Source organism: Calidris pugnax, unplaced genomic scaffold (assembly GCF_001431845.1).
Source record: "Calidris pugnax isolate Ruff unplaced genomic scaffold, ASM143184v1 scaffold161, whole genome shotgun sequence".
Taxonomy (NCBI): domain Eukaryota; kingdom Metazoa; phylum Chordata; class Aves; order Charadriiformes; family Scolopacidae; genus Calidris; species Calidris pugnax.
This window is the reverse complement of record NW_015090955.1, coordinates 1,306,305-1,323,394: the sequence shown is the minus strand read 5'-3', so window position 1 is coordinate 1,323,394 and position 17,090 is coordinate 1,306,305. Positions and strand designations below refer to the sequence as shown.

Sequence of the window (17,090 nt, the reverse complement as noted above, 5' to 3'; positions counted from 1 at the left end):
GGATTATGTATCAATTAGGCTTGTACAGATACCTGCACAGACTGCATCGCACACAATCTTATTCTAAAGGAAGATACATGTTATGGTTCATCAAACTTGGGAACTATTATCTTGTTATGCATCAGAGTTCACAGAGTTAAATCTCATCTCCTCCTGCCCCCAGCAGCTTTCCCACCCGTTCTGCAATGAAAGCAGCTGCCTTGGAACAACTGCGCAGAGTCCTGAAGGAGCCCAGCTCTCTGAAATGTGCCTTTCCCTATGTGGCTCCCATCTTTTCAACCGTATGAACCTGCACTTGCCTCCCAAATTTACTCTCCCACAAGTACCTACTCCGACAGATGGCAGGAGCCAGATTCTGCAGACAGAAATAAAATGCTTCTTGCAGATGATAATTCAAGCTGATCAGTAACAAAGAAGTCAATATTTAACTCTAACTCCTACCTCCAGCCCCAGTAACTGCAAAACCATATGAGCAACTCAACGGGATCACAGAATGGTTTGGGTTGGAAGGGACCTTAAAGCCCACCCAGTGCCACCCCTGCCCTGGGCAGGGACACCTCCCACCACACCAGGTCCCTCCAAGCCCCCTCCAACCTGCCCTTGAACCCCTCCAGGGATGGGGCAGCCACAGCTTCTCTGGGCAACCTGGGCCAGGCTCTCACCACCCTCACACCAAAGCAATTTTTCCCCAGATCTAATGCAAATCTCCCCTCTTTCAGTGTCAAACCCTTCCCTCTCCTCCTATGGCTCCCCTCCCTGATCCAGAGTCCCTCCCCAGCTTTCCTGGAGCCCCTTGAGGGACTGGAAGGGGCTGGAAGGTCTCCCCGGAGCCTTCTCTTCTCCAGGCTGAATCCCCCCAACTCTCTCAGCACCCCCTCACAGCAGAGGGGCTCCAGCCCTCCCAGCATCTTTGTGGCCTCCTCTGGCCCCGCTCCAACAGCTCCATGTCCCTCCTGTACTGAGGACTCCAGAGCTGGACTCCAGGTAGGGTCTCACCAGAGCGGAGCAGAGGGTCCGAGTCACCTCCCTCAACCTGCTGAAGCCTCAGCATCCTTCAGGATGGAGGCTCAAGCATTAACTCTTCCACAAGGACAGAGCTCCCCAAAACTGAGCTCAGACTGGCTGAGGAGAGCCAGGTAGGTCACCTCCCTGCTCACCTGTAGATGTGGAGCGCGAGGCAGTGGGCCTGCCACCGCACGGAGGACGAGTTGGACTCCAGCAAGAAGCAACGCAGGAACTGAATGAGGGTCTCCTTGTCAGCAAACTTGTTCAGTTGGTTCACCAGAGCTGTGCACAGCTGGTCCTCCTGACTGCCCGAACCCTCGCCTAGGGGACACGGGGTGGCAAAAGAAAAGACAGACTTTAAAAACCAGATGGCAGGCCAGTTTGCTGTTTTATAGATGATAGAGCAAAGACAATCTGGACAAATTACTGTGTTTCAGGCAACAAGCAAATTTAATGTTCCTTTCTTTTTCCAAAAAATATAACCTGACTAACACAGAAGAAAACTGCTGGAAAAGTTGCCAGTAAGGACTTGAGAAATGTGCTTCACATCCTGATAAAAAGAAAAGGATCAACTATGGGGTGGAGAAAAGATTCACAGAGAATCGTCTGATAGAGAAAGCCAAAACGGTTCCTTGAGGAAAAGCCAAAAGAGAATTTATGCCCATGACTTTTATAGGAAAGCTTAATTACTTTCCCAGGACTTTGGGTACCCATTAAACAGCAGCCCTGGCTCCAACAGAAGCTTAACAAGTCCGAGAGAGGAAACAAGTCTGAACACAATTGTTGAGCAGAGCTAACTGGGTGTGCATCTCCAGTACGTAGTTTAATCCCTGTGAGCATTTCAACCTCCTACAGCCCAGAACAGCCAAATTAGGCAAAAGTTACTTGGTCACTGGAACAGGCCATTTACATTAGGTAACTTAAAGCCCAGTCAAGTTAATAAATAGTCATAGTGTGTTAGGGATACACTCAGCACTGAACTTCAGCCCCAACTCTTAGGGCACACAGCTCTGTCTTTGCTCCTTTCCAATCAACATACGGGAAAACTACTCTTTTCTCCTAATTATTGCTGAAGCCTGCAAGTGCCCTTGCCACAATCCATGACCCTTTCACAACAGTGGTATTTATCACAAGAAGAAGCAACCAGAAATAAGAAAGGCTGAGAGGAGCAGTCCATCCCTTAAAAAACACCACAGAACAGGGCACAGCTGCAGCTCACCCTCTCGCTCCTTTTCCTTTTCCTCTTTCTTGCTCTTTTTAGTGGAGGATTTGCTCTGTGTCGCCGGCTGCCCGGAGCCTGAAGCTGCAGGAGCGGAGGCAGAAGAGGTGCTGGATGATCCAGAGGATGAAGCCACAGACAGCACTTTGCTGCCACACAGAGCACAAGAGAGCAGCTGCAGGAGAACTGGAGACACTCCCTCATCTACCAGGAAGCTGACTTGAAGGAGGAAATAGAGAACCGCTGCAGAGAGAAGAAGAAAATCTTTGAAGTTTGAATTAAAAAAAGCAATTAAAGAAACCCCAGCCCAAACCAAAAACCCCTTTGAACCCCAACAAGGACCATCCCAGAACCTTCCTGTCCCTACACCTGAGTACACGAAGGTAAAATGTTTCATCCCAAATTATACCCTGGAACAACAGCAGTGCAAGCAAGAGAACACAGCTCTCCTATTCCTCTTCTTTTAAGTTATCCATTACACCATATTGTGTAAGGAACAGATGCAATTAGAGCAGTGTGATAATTAGTACTGGAAACAGTTCAGTCCTACTCAAAACTCTCAGCTGTCCCCCTTTCTCTGCTGAGCTTCCCCATCTGAGGAGTCTTGATTCAAACCAGGACACGTAAAGCATCCCCTCTGCTCCCTCAAACACTCTCAGAGAAAGAACTCACAGTCGTCTTTAATGCAGAATTTCTGCCAGTTCACTGTTCGCTGCGTGGCGATTTCCGCACAGGCCTTTAGATGTTCCATCTGAAAGGCAGAGGATTAAACACCACGTGAGTATTTGTATCACTGATACACAAGTGCAACACACACTTTTTCCCTCGTGCAGCAGCACACTTCTCCTTACCAAGCTGATCAACGTATCATACTGCAGGGCAGAGCCCGAGCTCGCCGTGACCACGCTGGCACGAAGGAAAATGCCTTGCTCTTCCAGGAGCTTTTTGATTCCCCGAACGTGAGAGTCCAAGGTGTGCAGGTCTCTGAGCTGCCGGTACTTATCCTTTGATCCACAGATAAAGAGCAAAAGCTTGCGGACTTGGCGGCGCACGAACGGAGTCTGCTGGATCATCAGGTACTAGACAAAGAAAAGCCTACAACATCAGCACTGTGAACTCACCAGTGCCAACAAAAATATCGTGTGTTTTCTTACAAAAAGAAAAGAGACGGGAGATGCATTCGTGAATTTGTCACATTTAAGGTAAAGTCACCCATAAATCAGAGGCAGAAAAAACACTGCACAGCAGCACCGCTGCATCCTAAACTCTGTGATTGTGAAACAGCTTCTGAAAACCATTTTTTGCCATCTATGACCTCCAATAAAAAGCTAGTCAAGTCTAATTAAGAAATCCTACCCCGCACTTGTGCAAATGTAAATTTAAGGTAAAGTCACCCATAAATCAGAGGCAGAAAAACCACTGCACAGCAGCACCGCTGCATCCTGAACTCTGCAATTGTGAAACAGCTTCTGAAAAGCATTTTTTGTCATCTATGGCCTCCAATAAAAAGCTAGTCAAGTCTAATTAAGAAATCCTACCCCGCACTTGTGCAAATGTAAGATAACTTGTTATCTCAAGTAGGAAGTTCAACAACCAAAGGAACTGAAAACATACACTCCAATTATCTTACTGATCTCTTTTTTAAGGACTAAGTGCCAGCAGCCCAGCAAAATGTTACACTGTGCCATCTCAGAGAAGGTTCTCTATTCAAGTTTTCTGGCAGCAAACATTGAGTTACAGGAAATAAAATCAATCTTATTTTTCACGTATGCTTTCCTACAGATTCCTGTTCAACAGGAATAAAACAAAGCCAACAGTTCACCTTCTTTCAAGGGGGATTAAAAATCAGAGATGGATCTGAGATCAGTTCTGCAAAAGCTCATCTCTCCCATAAGCAGTAAAATTAGTGGAATAAAGATAACTTGTTATCTCAAGTAGGAAGTTCTACAACCAAAGGAACTGAAAACATACACCCCAATTATCTTACTGATCTCTTTTATAAGGACGAAGTGCCAGCAGCCCAGCACAATGTTACATTGTGCCATCTCAGAGAAGGTTTTCTATTCAAGTTTTCTGGCAGCAAACATTGAGTTACAGGAAATAAAATCAATCTTATTTTTCACGTATGCTTTCCTACAGATTCCTGTTCAACAGGAATAAAACAAAGCCAACAGTTCACCTTCTTTCAAGGGGGATTAAAAATCAGAGATGGATCTGAGATCAGTTCTGCAAAAGCTCATCTCTCCCATAAGCAGTAAAATTAGTGGAATATTTTTTTTTGTTAAAATCTGTAGGTGTATCACGTTCTCACTTACCTCAGACAAAAAGTAGAACCAGGAGTGATCGAAGATGGGAGGTGGGATGCGGGAGTTCGTGTCTGCGATCTTCTTGATCTGATAGGGCAGGCGCAGGACCATCTCTGTCAGGAGCTGTGTGTAGGCCTCAAAAACATCTGCAGCGTGACCCTGGAAGCAAGAGCAACCCATCAGGCTCTGGGACTGCACACTCCAGCGTGATGTCATGGCAAGCTACAGGCTGCATTTATTGATCTTCTAAAAACAAAGCTGTTCTGCTGCTTTGCAGCCAGAAGAAACGCTCTCAGTTGATAAATAAAAAGCAGCCAACAAATCTGCATGAGAACTTGAACTAGATGGCAACTATTAGGATGCAATAAGCTAATGTGTAATAATAAGGTATTTTAATATGAGATTTCAATTTAGAAAATATACATTTAACTAAGCTTTTTTGACCTCACCTGTACACGTATCAAAGCCCCCCTGACTCCAGCAGAATTTTAGCATAAAAACACGGTGGTGGTTGAACAAGGCTAGGATTTAATGTGGGAATCCCCACTGAGTGCTAGGATTCCTCACCACGATAAGCAGCCATGGTTCAGAAACTCTGCCTGCCCAGGGAAAGGCGTCACGGGACGGAGTAGCTTCCCTTCAGGGAGATTAACAACCAGAAAGAGTGAGAGCAGCCCCACAAACCGCTTGGTTTAGGAGTGCACTGATGGATACCGCAACTGGGCTGCTCTCTCAGAGAACTCAGAGCAATCTGAAGGAATGTACTGAAGGAATAAATTTTAATTGCACTACTAAAGGAAAACCAGTTTTGCAAAGAACACAAAAACCCCTTTGAACCCCAACAAGGACCATCCCAGAACCTTCCTGTCCCTACACCTGAGTACACGAAGGTAAAATGTTTCATCCCAAATTATACCCTGGAACAACAGCAGTGCAAGCAAGAGAACACAGCTCTCCTATTCCTCTTCTTTTAAGTTATCCATTACACCATATTGTGTAAGGAACAGATGCAATTAGAGCAGTGTGATAATTAGTACTGGAAACAGTTCAGTCCTACTCAAAACTCTCAGCTGTCCCCCTTTCTCTGCTGAGCTTCCCCATCTGAGGAGTCTTGATTCAAACCAGGACACGTAAAGCATCCCCTCTGCTCCCTCAAACACTCTCAGAGAAAGAACTCACAGTCGTCTTTAATGCAGAATTTCTGCCAGTTCACTGTTCGCTGCGTGGCGATTTCCGCACAGGCCTTTAGATGTTCCATCTGAAAGGCAGAGGATTAAACACCACGTGAGTATTTGTATCACTGATACACAAGTGCAACACACACTTTTTCCCTCGTGCAGCAGCACACTTCTCCTTACCAAGCTGATCAACGTATCATACTGCAGGGCAGAGCCCGAGCTCGCCGTGACCACGCTGGCACGAAGGAAAATGCCTTGCTCTTCCAGGAGCTTTTTGATTCCCCGAACGTGAGAGTCCAAGGTGTGCAGGTCTCTGAGCTGCCGGTACTTATCCTTTGATCCACAGATAAAGAGCAAAAGCTTGCGGACTTGGCGGCGCACGAACGGAGTCTGCTGGATCATCAGGTACTAGACAAAGAAAAGCCTACAACATCAGCACTGTGAACTCACCAGTGCCAACAAAAATATCGTGTGTTTTCTTACAAAAAGAAAAGAGACGGGAGATGCATTCGTGAATTTGTCACATTTAAGGTAAAGTCACCCATAAATCAGAGGCAGAAAAAACACTGCACAGCAGCACCGCTGCATCCTAAACTCTGTGATTGTGAAACAGCTTCTGAAAACCATTTTTTGCCATCTATGACCTCCAATAAAAAGCTAGTCAAGTCTAATTAAGAAATCCTACCCCGCACTTGTGCAAATGTAAGATAACTTGTTATCTCAAGTAGGAAGTTCTACAACCAAAGGAACTGAAAACATACACCCCAATTATCTTACTGATCTCTTTTATAAGGACGAAGTGCCAGCAGCCCAGCACAATGTTACATTGTGCCATCTCAGAGAAGGTTTTCTATTCAAGTTTTCTGGCAGCAAACATTGAGTTACAGGAAATAAAATCAATCTTATTTTTCACGTATGCTTTCCTACAGATTCCTGTTCAACAGGAATAAAACAAAGCCAACAGTTCACCTTCTTTCAAGGGGGATTAAAAATCAGAGATGGATCTGAGATCAGTTCTGCAAAAGCTCATCTCTCCCATAAGCAGTAAAATTAGTGGAATATTTTTTTTTGTTAAAATCTGTAGGTGTATCACGTTCTCACTTACCTCAGACAAAAAGTAGAACCAGGAGTGATCGAAGATGGGAGGTGGGATGCGGGAGTTCGTGTCTGCGATCTTCTTGATCTGATAGGGCAGGCGCAGGACCATCTCTGTCAGGAGCTGTGTGTAGGCCTCAAAAACATCTGCAGCGTGACCCTGGAAGCAAGAGCAACCCATCAGGCTCTGGGACTGCACACTCCAGCGTGATGTCATGGCAAGCTACAGGCTGCATTTATTGATCTTCTAAAAACAAAGCCTTTCTGCTGCTTTGCAGCCAGAAGAAACACTCTCAGTTGATAAATAAAAAGAAACCAACAAATCTGCATGAGAACTTGAACTAGATGGCAACTATTAGGATGCAATAAGCTAATGTGTAATAATAAGGTATTTTAATATGAGATTTCAATTTAGAAAATATACATTTAACTAAGCTTTTTTGACCTCACCTGTACACGTATCAAAGCCCCCCTGACTCCAGCAGAATTTTAGCATAAAAACACGGTGGTGGTTGAACAAGGCTAGGATTTAATGTGGGAATCCCCACTGAGTGCTAGGATTCCTCACCACGATAAGCAGCCATGGTTCAGAAACTCTGCCTGCCCAGGGAAAGGCGTCACGGGACGGAGTAGCTTCCCTTCAGGGAGACTAACAACCAGAAAGAGTGAGAGCAGCCCCACAGACTGCTTGGTTTAGGAGTGCACTGATGGATACCGCAACTGGGCTGCTCTCTCAGAGAACTCAGAGCAATCTGAAGGAATGTACTGAAGGAATAAATTTTAATTGCACTACTAAAGGAAAACCAGTTTTGCAAAGAACTTTGTATCAAAAATAGTGTGACCAGCAGAAGTAGGGAGGTGATTGTGCCCCTGTACTCAGCACTGGGGAGGCCACACCTCGAGTGTTGTGTCCAGTTTTGGGCACCTCAATCCAAGAGAGATCTGGAGGTGCTGGAGCGAGTGCAGAGGAGGGCAACGAAGCTGGTGAGGGGGCTGGAAAACAAATCGTATGAGGAGCGGCTGAGGGAGTTGGGGCTGTTTAGTGTGAGGAAGAGGAGGCTGAGGGGAGACCTCATCACTCTCTACAACTACATGAAAGGACACTGTAGAGAGGTTGGTGCTGGTCTCTTCTCACAGGTAATTAGTGACAGAACGAGAGGGAACGGCTTCAAGCTCCAACAGGGTAGGTTTAGATTGAACATTAGGAAGGAATTTTTCCCCGAAAGAGTGGTCGGGCATTGGAACAGGCTGCCCAGGGAGGGGGTGGAGTCCCCATCCCTGGCTGTGTTTAAGGGCCGTTTAGATGCAGTGCTGAGGGACATGGTGTAGGGGAGGACTTTGTAGAGTAGGGGAGATGGTTGGACTCGATGATCCCAAGGGTCTCTTCCAACCTAGACCATTCTATGATTCTCCTAGCTCCTGTGCAGCAGCCTTTTCAGGCAGGTTGTGTAGCGCTCACAGCGCAGGGCAGGACTCACCTTCACGTACTGGCGGAGGAAAAAAGGGCTCATGTCAGGTGGAGAAGAAGTCGTGTGAGGTTTGAGGAGCTGGCTGGTGGCTACAGGCTCCTCGTCGTTCTGCTGGCTCTTCCAGTACTCCAGCAACGACTTCAGCACATGCAGACAGTAGTCAACAGCACCAGAGCTCAACAGCGCAGCGGCGGTGGCACTGGAGATGAGGGAGGAAGACTGAAACAAAGAGAAAATGGATTATTACAGCACCTGAGAGTCACCCTGAGGAAGAGCAGGGGAAGCTCTGAGAATCAGAGAGCAGTTGCTGACAGTACGGATAAGAGAGGGGTTTTTTTACAAAACTTTACAGGCAGCTTTCAAGTTTGGGGTTTGTCTGAGGTTGGGGTTTTTGGTTTTTTTTGTGTTTATGAAAAGCAACTCAAATATTTACAGAGACTCTTTTGAACAAGCGCTTAGTAAAGGAAAACAAATAAAATCTCCTCTTAAGTCTAATCTCCCCTCGACACATGTGCCAGAGGCCACTCTGCTATGGATTAGACGACTAGGGCTTTTTCTTTTTTTCCCTCCTTTTTTTTTTCCTCTCTCTTTTTTTTTTTTTTTAAAGTTGGGATTTCTATTTGTTTAGCTGGGATTTGGCCAGTTGGGGGTGAATTCTGGTAGAGAAAGAGTCCCTGTTGCAGACGCTGCTCAGAGGCTCTGCTCCACCCAGGTATTGGTCCACCTGCATTCTGCAAGACCATGAGCTTTGATTTCTGTGGGAAGCTCAAGCGAATAACAAAGGCTGGAGAAAAAGCTACTGTAAATAAAACTATTAAAGCAGCCCTGTAAATCCAAACAAACCCCACAGCTCATAAGCTCATTAAAATTTGATGCAGTTCAGACTAAATTTTTTAACCTCTATGCTTTTTTATTAATCTCCTTCCCACCACACATACTGCTTTTTATGCCTTATTACTGTACCTTTTAGCAACAAATATCTAAGGAATCCTCTTAGCGACTTTTACGTTGACACAGCAGCATATTGCTTTCCAATAATCACATTACAAATCCTTTTTTAACCCCTTCAGCACCAGTAAGATGCAAGGAATAAAATCTGCTAGACCATTTTAAATAACATCATTAATGTGCTGCCCTTAGCTCAGTCAGAAATTGTGCACAAAACAAGGGATCCAGTTGCCTTTGCACGTCCGTTCCCTCCATTCTGAGTTTTCAGCAAAGCTCTTTTTTTTTTCCCCACAAGAGTCAAATAATTCTGAGTTTTCAGCAAAGCTCTTTTTTTTTTTTTCCACGAGAGTCAAATAACATTACAGGTTCCTCAGGATTTTTTTCCAAAGCACTTCTAACTGTTTTTCAGGTTTAGACCAGCTATTTCAGTTCACAGGATGAACAAAAGCCCCCCTTCAGTCACATCATCCCCCTAGACAAAGCAATTTGAAGAACGTACCTCACAAATGGAAGATTTGGATCCTGACTTAGTTCTGGACATGAACACACTGAGCAGCCTCATCACCACCAAGTGCACCTCGTTCACAGGAGAGCGTTCGTTTTTCTTAGACACATCCTGCAAGGAGAGAGCTTCCTTGGTTATTTCCAGAGCTGAGCACATCGTCCCAAGCATCTAAATTTCAGTGCTCTGATCCTCACGAAGCATTTCTAATTTGAGCTCAAGCAGTGATGCTGAAAAGGGAGCACAAATTCCTCAATATAAGGGTAGAGAGTGGCCTGGATGGCAGAGAGCAGCATTACACAAATGAAAAGGTATACATGTCAATTATACATCACTGATCACGCCTGGTTTAAAAGTTTAATTCAAGTGAAACCAATTTCCATGCTCATTTGTGGATGTCGGAACCAGGAAACAGTGAGAGTTACACTCCTGTCATTTTCTACCTTCTGTGAAGTGAGCCAAGAGAAATAAACTCCCTGCACACATCCATCCAGCAATGGGTTTCTCTGACTCCTACACGTTTAATTCCTCCCTGGGAAGAAGCCCTGCCTAGAAGGAGCAAACTGAAGAGTGTGTGCTCCTGCCACAGCTCACCTTTTTGTCCATGCACAGCTCTGCGATCAGTTGGGACAGAAGGTTATCTAAAGCTCCCTTGTCTTTCTCATCATCTCCATCTAGGTCTGTTGTGAGCATCAGAATAACCTGGGAATAGAATGCAGAAAATTAAGAGAAGGCCAGTTCCATGTTTTTAAGATAAATACAGATTATCTTTCACAAAACCCCTGCAGATTTTACCTTGATTAATTTACCTTCTTTGCCAAATTCTGCCTGCACCATCACACCCTGATAGGAACATTCAATATAAACCCCCAAACCCCTCCAAAATACAAGGATTTTAGCCCGAAGTCTCATCAGCCAACTAATGCCACACTGAGAAAGGGTACATTTTGAGCAAAAATGCTGTGCAAAAGATCAAACACTTCAGAGCTGGACTCACACGCTGTGACTGGGCAGGAAAGAAAAAGGGAAAAGCAGGTGCAAGTAGAAACCTGGCAGCAGCAGGAGTGATTAACTGGTTTGTTAAGGCTTAACTCCTGAGCCCTGCTCAGTTACCTGCATATAAGGAATGGCCCGGACTCCTCCAACGTTCCTCAGCTGAGGTAAGTTTTGCAGCAGCCTCTCCAGCAACATCAGCCGGACCATGTGCAGCCTGGGAAGAGAGAAGCCAGGAGTCAAAGGACTTCAGAGCAGAAATGTCAGACCCAGCAGGATTATCAACAGAGCACCACGATTCACCACACAAATGCAGAGCAGGAAGAAATCCTAAGGTCATCAAATCAGCACAGACAGGAATGGACTCCCTCAAAATTTATAGTCAACCCATGTCAAAGATGCGGAGCAACTCTGACAACAGACATAGTTCTTCACTTCAGAACCACGCTGCCTGCCGTGACTGCTTGCAGAATTCAGCTGTCTGGAAACAGATCCTATAAATCTGTTCCAAACCACACCATAAAGATGACTGAGCATCTGTTCCTGCAGAATGAAAAGCTGCCAATCTTTCCCAAAGTGCTTAGCACTCCTGCACATGCTTTTTTCCTGACACTGAATTTCCCAAGCTCTCAAGCTGTAGATGTTAGTGATTCCTCTGTTTAATAGACTCGTGCAGGATTTTTTCATCACTTTGTACGGGCAGCAGTTTTGTGGGCCACACACCAGGTATGTGTAACATCTCACGTGGTGAATGCACAGAGGGAGGCATTTCCCAGTGCCACAGTTTGCTCTATTCTGACTTTCACTTTTTACTATACAGAGCGTGGTTTGTCACTCTTGGGAATTCCAGCACCCATGGTCCACTGCTCTATAAACACTGACACTGCAGACCAGACGTGCTATTCTGGAAGATTGCTCTATTCTGACTTTCACTTTTTACTATCCAAGAGTGACAAACCACGCTCTGTGAATTCCAGCACCCATGGTCCACTGCTCTATAAACACTGACACTGCAGACCAGACGTGCTATTCTGGAAGAAGAATCATAGAATCGCCCAGGCCGGAAGGGACCTCCAAAGGCCATCTAGTCCGACCCCCCCGCAGTCAGCAGGGACACCCCCAACTAGACCAGGTTGCCCAGGGCCTCGTCGAGCCTCACCTTGAATATCTCCAGGGAAGGGGCCTCAACCACCTCCCTGGGCAACCTGTTCCAGTGCTCCACCACCCTCCCAGTGAAGAACCCTCTCCTAATCTCCAGTCTAAATCTGTTCCCCTCCAGCTTGAAGCCATTGCCCCTAGAAAGGAGAAAGGAGAGCCTCTTGCCTGTTGCTGGTGTGGACATCTCCCTCTGCCTCCCCTTCCCCTTCCGAACCATCTCCCTCCTGCTGGCCCGTGGTGGTGCTGATGGCGCCGGTGCTGGAGCTGACACTGCCCGGTCCAGCAGGGTGGCCTTCAGCTGTCGTGTCCCCATAAGCACTGCTACGGCCAGACACTGGAAAAAGAAAACAAAAAAGGGAAAGACAAAGTCAGCACAATTGAAGATGCCTCTTGCCTGCTTCACAGCAACCAACGCAGCTGAACTACCCCTTGGAATTCTGGTTCTAGGGAGTGGGTGTCTTTGGTACCTTCATAAAGCTCTAAGATTCATTTCTACAGATGCCACTTAACACCCCCAGCATTCCTTGTTTGCCAGCCTCATCTTTCTGGCCCAAATTGAATTGGTTCCACAGCAGTAATTTAAATAAGAGTCAGGAGATGCATGTTGTATACAGGATTGGCAGCACAGACAATTTTTTTTATAAAAGTCTGTGATCAGTTTTACCTGTGTATCAGTCCCAAGCTAGAAAAAGAGAAATTAATTTTATCTTATCCAAACCTATCCAGCAGTGCAGTGAATTCTTTCAGTCCTGCTCTGGGTTATTGCATTCTGTTATTACAGGCCAGTAAAAACTGCTGCATATTCCACACTTCTAGAAAACTACAAGAAGTGAGCAAATATTAAGTCCGTACGGCACTTTGACAGCAACCATACAATAATCACAGAATCACAGAATCTTCTAGGTTGGAAGGGACCTTAAAGATCATCTTGTCCAACCGTCAACCTCACTGACAAAAATAGACACCCACACAACAAACAAGGAGCATCATCACTAAACCATACCTCCCAGCACTACATCAACCTGTCTTTTGAACACCTCCAGGGATGGGGCCTCAACCACTTCCCTGGGCAGCCCATTCCAATGGCTGAGAACCCTTTCAGTGAAAAAATTTTTCCTAATATCCAGCCTGAACCTCCCCTGGCGCAATATATATATATATAATGCATGGCATCATCTGTTTGGAACCCCTTTTTAACTCTGCTAAAGTGGTATTACAGTAGAAAACAGATGTTCAGCCACTGGGGCAACAAGAGACACTCACCACTGTGCTCACCAGCCACGGAGTCCACCGCGCTGCCGCCGCTCTCGGAGCCCACGCTCCCACCGTGGTCTGCGGGCGACGTGCGGAGCGTCGAGCCGTCCGTCGCAGCCGTGCTGCCTTCATCATCGGACGCTGGAGCTAAGAGAATAAAGAGAGCTGTTACAAGTAAAAACACTGCCTTGATACAACTTCAAAAGACGCACATGCTACGAAAGAAAAGCCACGAATATTTGTTTTTACGTCAATTTTCAACTATAAATCAAAACGGAACTTAGAAGCGCCCATGAGTAGATTTAAAGCTGCACAAAGCAGCGGAGGGGAGACACCCTGAGAAGGAAACCTTCTCATCAAATAGATAATCATGCAAGTTACTTGAAGAACAACGTTTGGTTGTTTATACATGCAAAGGAAACCCCGTATATGGTTTATTTCGTCTGCTTATTTTAAGGAGAGGAAATGCCTCCCTCAGAAACATACAATGAAAGTCCATCAAGGCAGGAAAAGGCCATAAATACACTATCAAAAATACACAAAGCCAATAGTTATAATTAGTTCTTCAAAACCGTATTTACAATCAAATTTAAAGTCATTATTTAGGTCAAAAGCAAAAAAGCTTGATTCCTCGCAGTGAACAGTTACCTGATGCTGTTGTATCTGAGAGCGTTCCGGCATCAAGAGAAGAAGAGCTGGGTGCTTGGCCAGACAGTCCCAAGCTCTGAAGTCCAAGTGCGCTACTGCTGCTCCCTGCAAGAAGAAAATGCATCATGAGTACCTTTCTGTGAGAGAATGATGTTAACTCTGGCCTTCTCTCTACATTTCATAGCTCTATTATCTTTGCTTTCTTGGTGGTGACACCAACAGCTTCTGCTTTGTTTCTTTCCCAGTTCCCTCATATTCTATTTACCTTTTTGACTGCCAATAACACCCACACCTTACCTTGCTGATCTTGTTGCAGGCTCAGGGCAATAGCCAATTCCACCATTGTTTCATCATCCGCATCTGGAGGAATATCCAGCATAGGAGGGAATCCCTCTGCTCCAGCCAGAAGAGCCTCCAGGGGAGAAGGGTTCCCATTATTCACATTTTCGGAAGTCTCCAGCACCATAGATTCAGACTACGGAGAGGAAACACAGTGAGAGCTTTCACCAAACCACCCCCAGCTAATGGAGCCCTAAGAACTGACTCATCCTAACTAAATTCAACTCAAGTATGTAGCACACTTGAAAGGCTCTGAAGAGAAGCACTCTGGACTTACCACCATCTCAAAGTCCCCGTGGTCAACTTCGCTTTGCTCCTGGCTCTCTTGTCGGATGTGCTCCCCGTTCGCTATCCCAGAGCTCTGCAGCTTGTCTTCTGCATCGTCATCGTCATCATCATCTTTATCCCCTGAGTTACAAAGAATTAATTCACAAATTTGCTATTTCCTCACATCATGGTTGGACTAGATGATCTTAAAGGTCCCTTCCAACCTAGACAATTCTATAATTCTATGATTATCATGAACAAGGTAATTAATACCAGAGGAAAAACTAAGCTGTCCTCAAGTTTACCCCCAGTCACTCATACATTCCATGACAACTACAATTCATGTCAATGCTACAAAGGTATTTCTTGGATGGAGATCCAATACCCCAATTTGGTCTGCACAAATCCTTACAATTGATTTATAAGGACTTGAAAATATGTACAGAAATACTAGGGCAGTCTGGATTGTTATCCCTTAAGATAAAATAGTCAGATTTCCCCAATACTGAAATGGGAATATCTCAGAGATATCTCCTATGTGAATCCAAGAACATCAAAGAAGAGGGAAATGTTTGAAAAAAAATAAGATTTTTAGGGGGAAAGAGAGAGAAAAGAAAGGAAGAAGACTGGGGTTTGTCCCATCTAAAAGACTACTTTATTTTCTTGTCTTTTTTGACAAATGAAGTAGGTCATGCTCACTGAAAGGCAGAGATGAATGGATCTGCCTACCCATAGGAGTATTGCTCCGAGGGGACGATGGCAAGGTGACGTGTCTCCGCTTGTTCCTCGGTCTCAGCACTCTGATCAAAGCTTGTTTGCAAGAAAAGCTCACTGCAGGATCCTAGAGGGTTAACAGTTAATCATTAAACTTCTTCAGCTTTAAGTGCTTATTCACACTATTTGGAAAGATAGCTAAAAATACACTTAAAACTCTCTGTTGGTCATGATTCACATAAAACATATGTCGCTGCCCAACTTCCAAACTCCCTGCTTCCCCCAGCAATAAAGCAATATTTATCATTCCACACGCAGTGCATCACAGAGTACTGAAATACAAGGAGAGAAATGTCTCCTTCATTTACTTCTGGCTCTGTGTTTTTGGCTCCATGCCTCTAATTTGTATCCGTACTACGTATTATCATTCTCCCTGTATTTAATTCTGCTGGTATTACCAGTGTTATAGGGCTGAGGCAGAGCAGAGTGAGATCACATACCGGGCAAAGCAACATCTGCATGTAGATCTTGGATGCTGTATGGATACAGTCCAGTTCACACGTGCAGTATCCATGGATAATATCCACCAGAGCGTTCACTGTGGCTTCAACATGAGTGAGACCTAAAGGGAAATAAAAGCAGGACTGTAAGCAATTATCTTTCCATTTCAGCACATGGAGTAAGACACTGCAGGAAGCATCTTTTGTTTGGAGACTTCAAGGCACGATGTTCACACCACAAATATATTGTGGTTTCAATCCAAAATGAGCTTACACACCAGTCCTGTCTGCTCAATGGAATACTGCACAGGCCATGCAACACTGAGCACCCTCTCACACCACCCACGAAGTCAAACGTGAATAAATCAATCATCAGTCCCTTTTCACCAGCACAATATACAGAGTTCTGAACCAAAGCACTACAGCAGATACACCTTTAAAAGCATTCCTTGCATCATTAACACCTTCAGCCTAGTTTGGAACAAGTCATTTTCTGTTTACAAGCTTAAAAAAGGCTCCTTCAAAACACCCAAACTTTACAATAGCAAAAGAGGAGCTAGCACACCTGGCAGGCAGGCAGGGGCCAGGAAGGCGTTTTTGGGTTTTGATGCGTGTAGCTTCCAGAAGTGGTTGACCAGCTGGGTAATAAAAGTGCAGCCTTCTCCTTCAGCGTGTTTCTGGGCCTCCTGCCCTTCTTCATTCTCTGTGTGGATTAAAAAACACTCGTCAGATACATGTAGGGGAAAACATGAAAAGGCAGGTAACACCATATTTACTTGAAATAGCTTTTGTTAGAGGCTCTGGTGTCTTCATTACAAGAACTATCACATGCCTAACAATGTGTCTAATAAAGTTCCTGTCATCTTTGGTTATCACAAGAGAAATTTGAAGAAAAATCCAGATTTCTCTACCTGTTTCCAACTGTGGCAGCTTTGATTCCGTATAATGGACCAGATTGTTGGGTCTCATAATAGCAATGGACCGAGCAGTGATGACCAGCCTCTGAAACACCTCGGGATCAAGGTCCTTTCCTTCTTTGGTTGAGGAGCTCAAATACTGAATGGCTTTACTTAACAATGCTTGATCCTGTAAAGTGAAAGATAACGTAGGCAAAGAACAACAACAGACAGCAGCACAACAAGGCAACTGAAATAACAACCACAGGACAGATCCTGGGGAAATGTGGCACTCGCTGCTTTAACTCTTGGCCAGTATCATCTAGGAAAGGCAAACTAATATTAAAAAGTCATCCTGTCACAGAAGAAATCTGGCTTGAGAATGGATTTTCACATTTTCTTCCCCTCAGACTTGAATGTGGATGGAAAGACCAGTGTCTTCGAGTGGTTAGCAAAGACTATGTGCAGGAATCTGTGCATTAGCACACAGTCTAACCACAACCTACCCTGGCATTTTCCTACTACCCTGAGCCAGCTGCCTGTGGAAACGGAAACCGGAGCTACGCAGTTTGCAAACAAACTTCATGTGTAGAGAAATC

At 45.1% G+C, this 17,090-nt stretch overlaps 1 protein-coding gene across 1 annotated transcript in view; it reads right to left on the bottom strand.

Annotated features, from left to right (window-relative positions):
• Positions 1 to 17,090, bottom strand: part of UBR4 (ubiquitin protein ligase E3 component n-recognin 4) — a 101,725-nt gene that overhangs the window by 44,061 nt on the left and 40,574 nt on the right. The window contains exons 49-66 of the mRNA XM_014952035.1: positions 16,507 to 16,681; positions 16,161 to 16,298; positions 15,596 to 15,717; positions 15,111 to 15,222; positions 14,392 to 14,522; positions 14,073 to 14,250; positions 13,776 to 13,880; positions 13,137 to 13,274; positions 12,039 to 12,207; positions 10,836 to 10,932; positions 10,317 to 10,424; positions 9,720 to 9,836; positions 8,282 to 8,491; positions 6,814 to 6,963; positions 5,889 to 6,116; positions 5,710 to 5,788; positions 2,225 to 2,467; positions 1,158 to 1,326 (exon numbers count right to left, since the gene is read on the bottom strand). Coding sequence (XP_014807521.1) covers positions 1,158 to 1,326; positions 2,225 to 2,467; positions 5,710 to 5,788; positions 5,889 to 6,116; positions 6,814 to 6,963; positions 8,282 to 8,491; positions 9,720 to 9,836; positions 10,317 to 10,424; positions 10,836 to 10,932; positions 12,039 to 12,207; positions 13,137 to 13,274; positions 13,776 to 13,880; positions 14,073 to 14,250; positions 14,392 to 14,522; positions 15,111 to 15,222; positions 15,596 to 15,717; positions 16,161 to 16,298; positions 16,507 to 16,681 — 2,669 coding nt within the window. The remainder of the gene's footprint in view (positions 1 to 1,157; positions 1,327 to 2,224; positions 2,468 to 5,709; positions 5,789 to 5,888; positions 6,117 to 6,813; positions 6,964 to 8,281; positions 8,492 to 9,719; positions 9,837 to 10,316; positions 10,425 to 10,835; positions 10,933 to 12,038; positions 12,208 to 13,136; positions 13,275 to 13,775; positions 13,881 to 14,072; positions 14,251 to 14,391; positions 14,523 to 15,110; positions 15,223 to 15,595; positions 15,718 to 16,160; positions 16,299 to 16,506; positions 16,682 to 17,090) is intronic.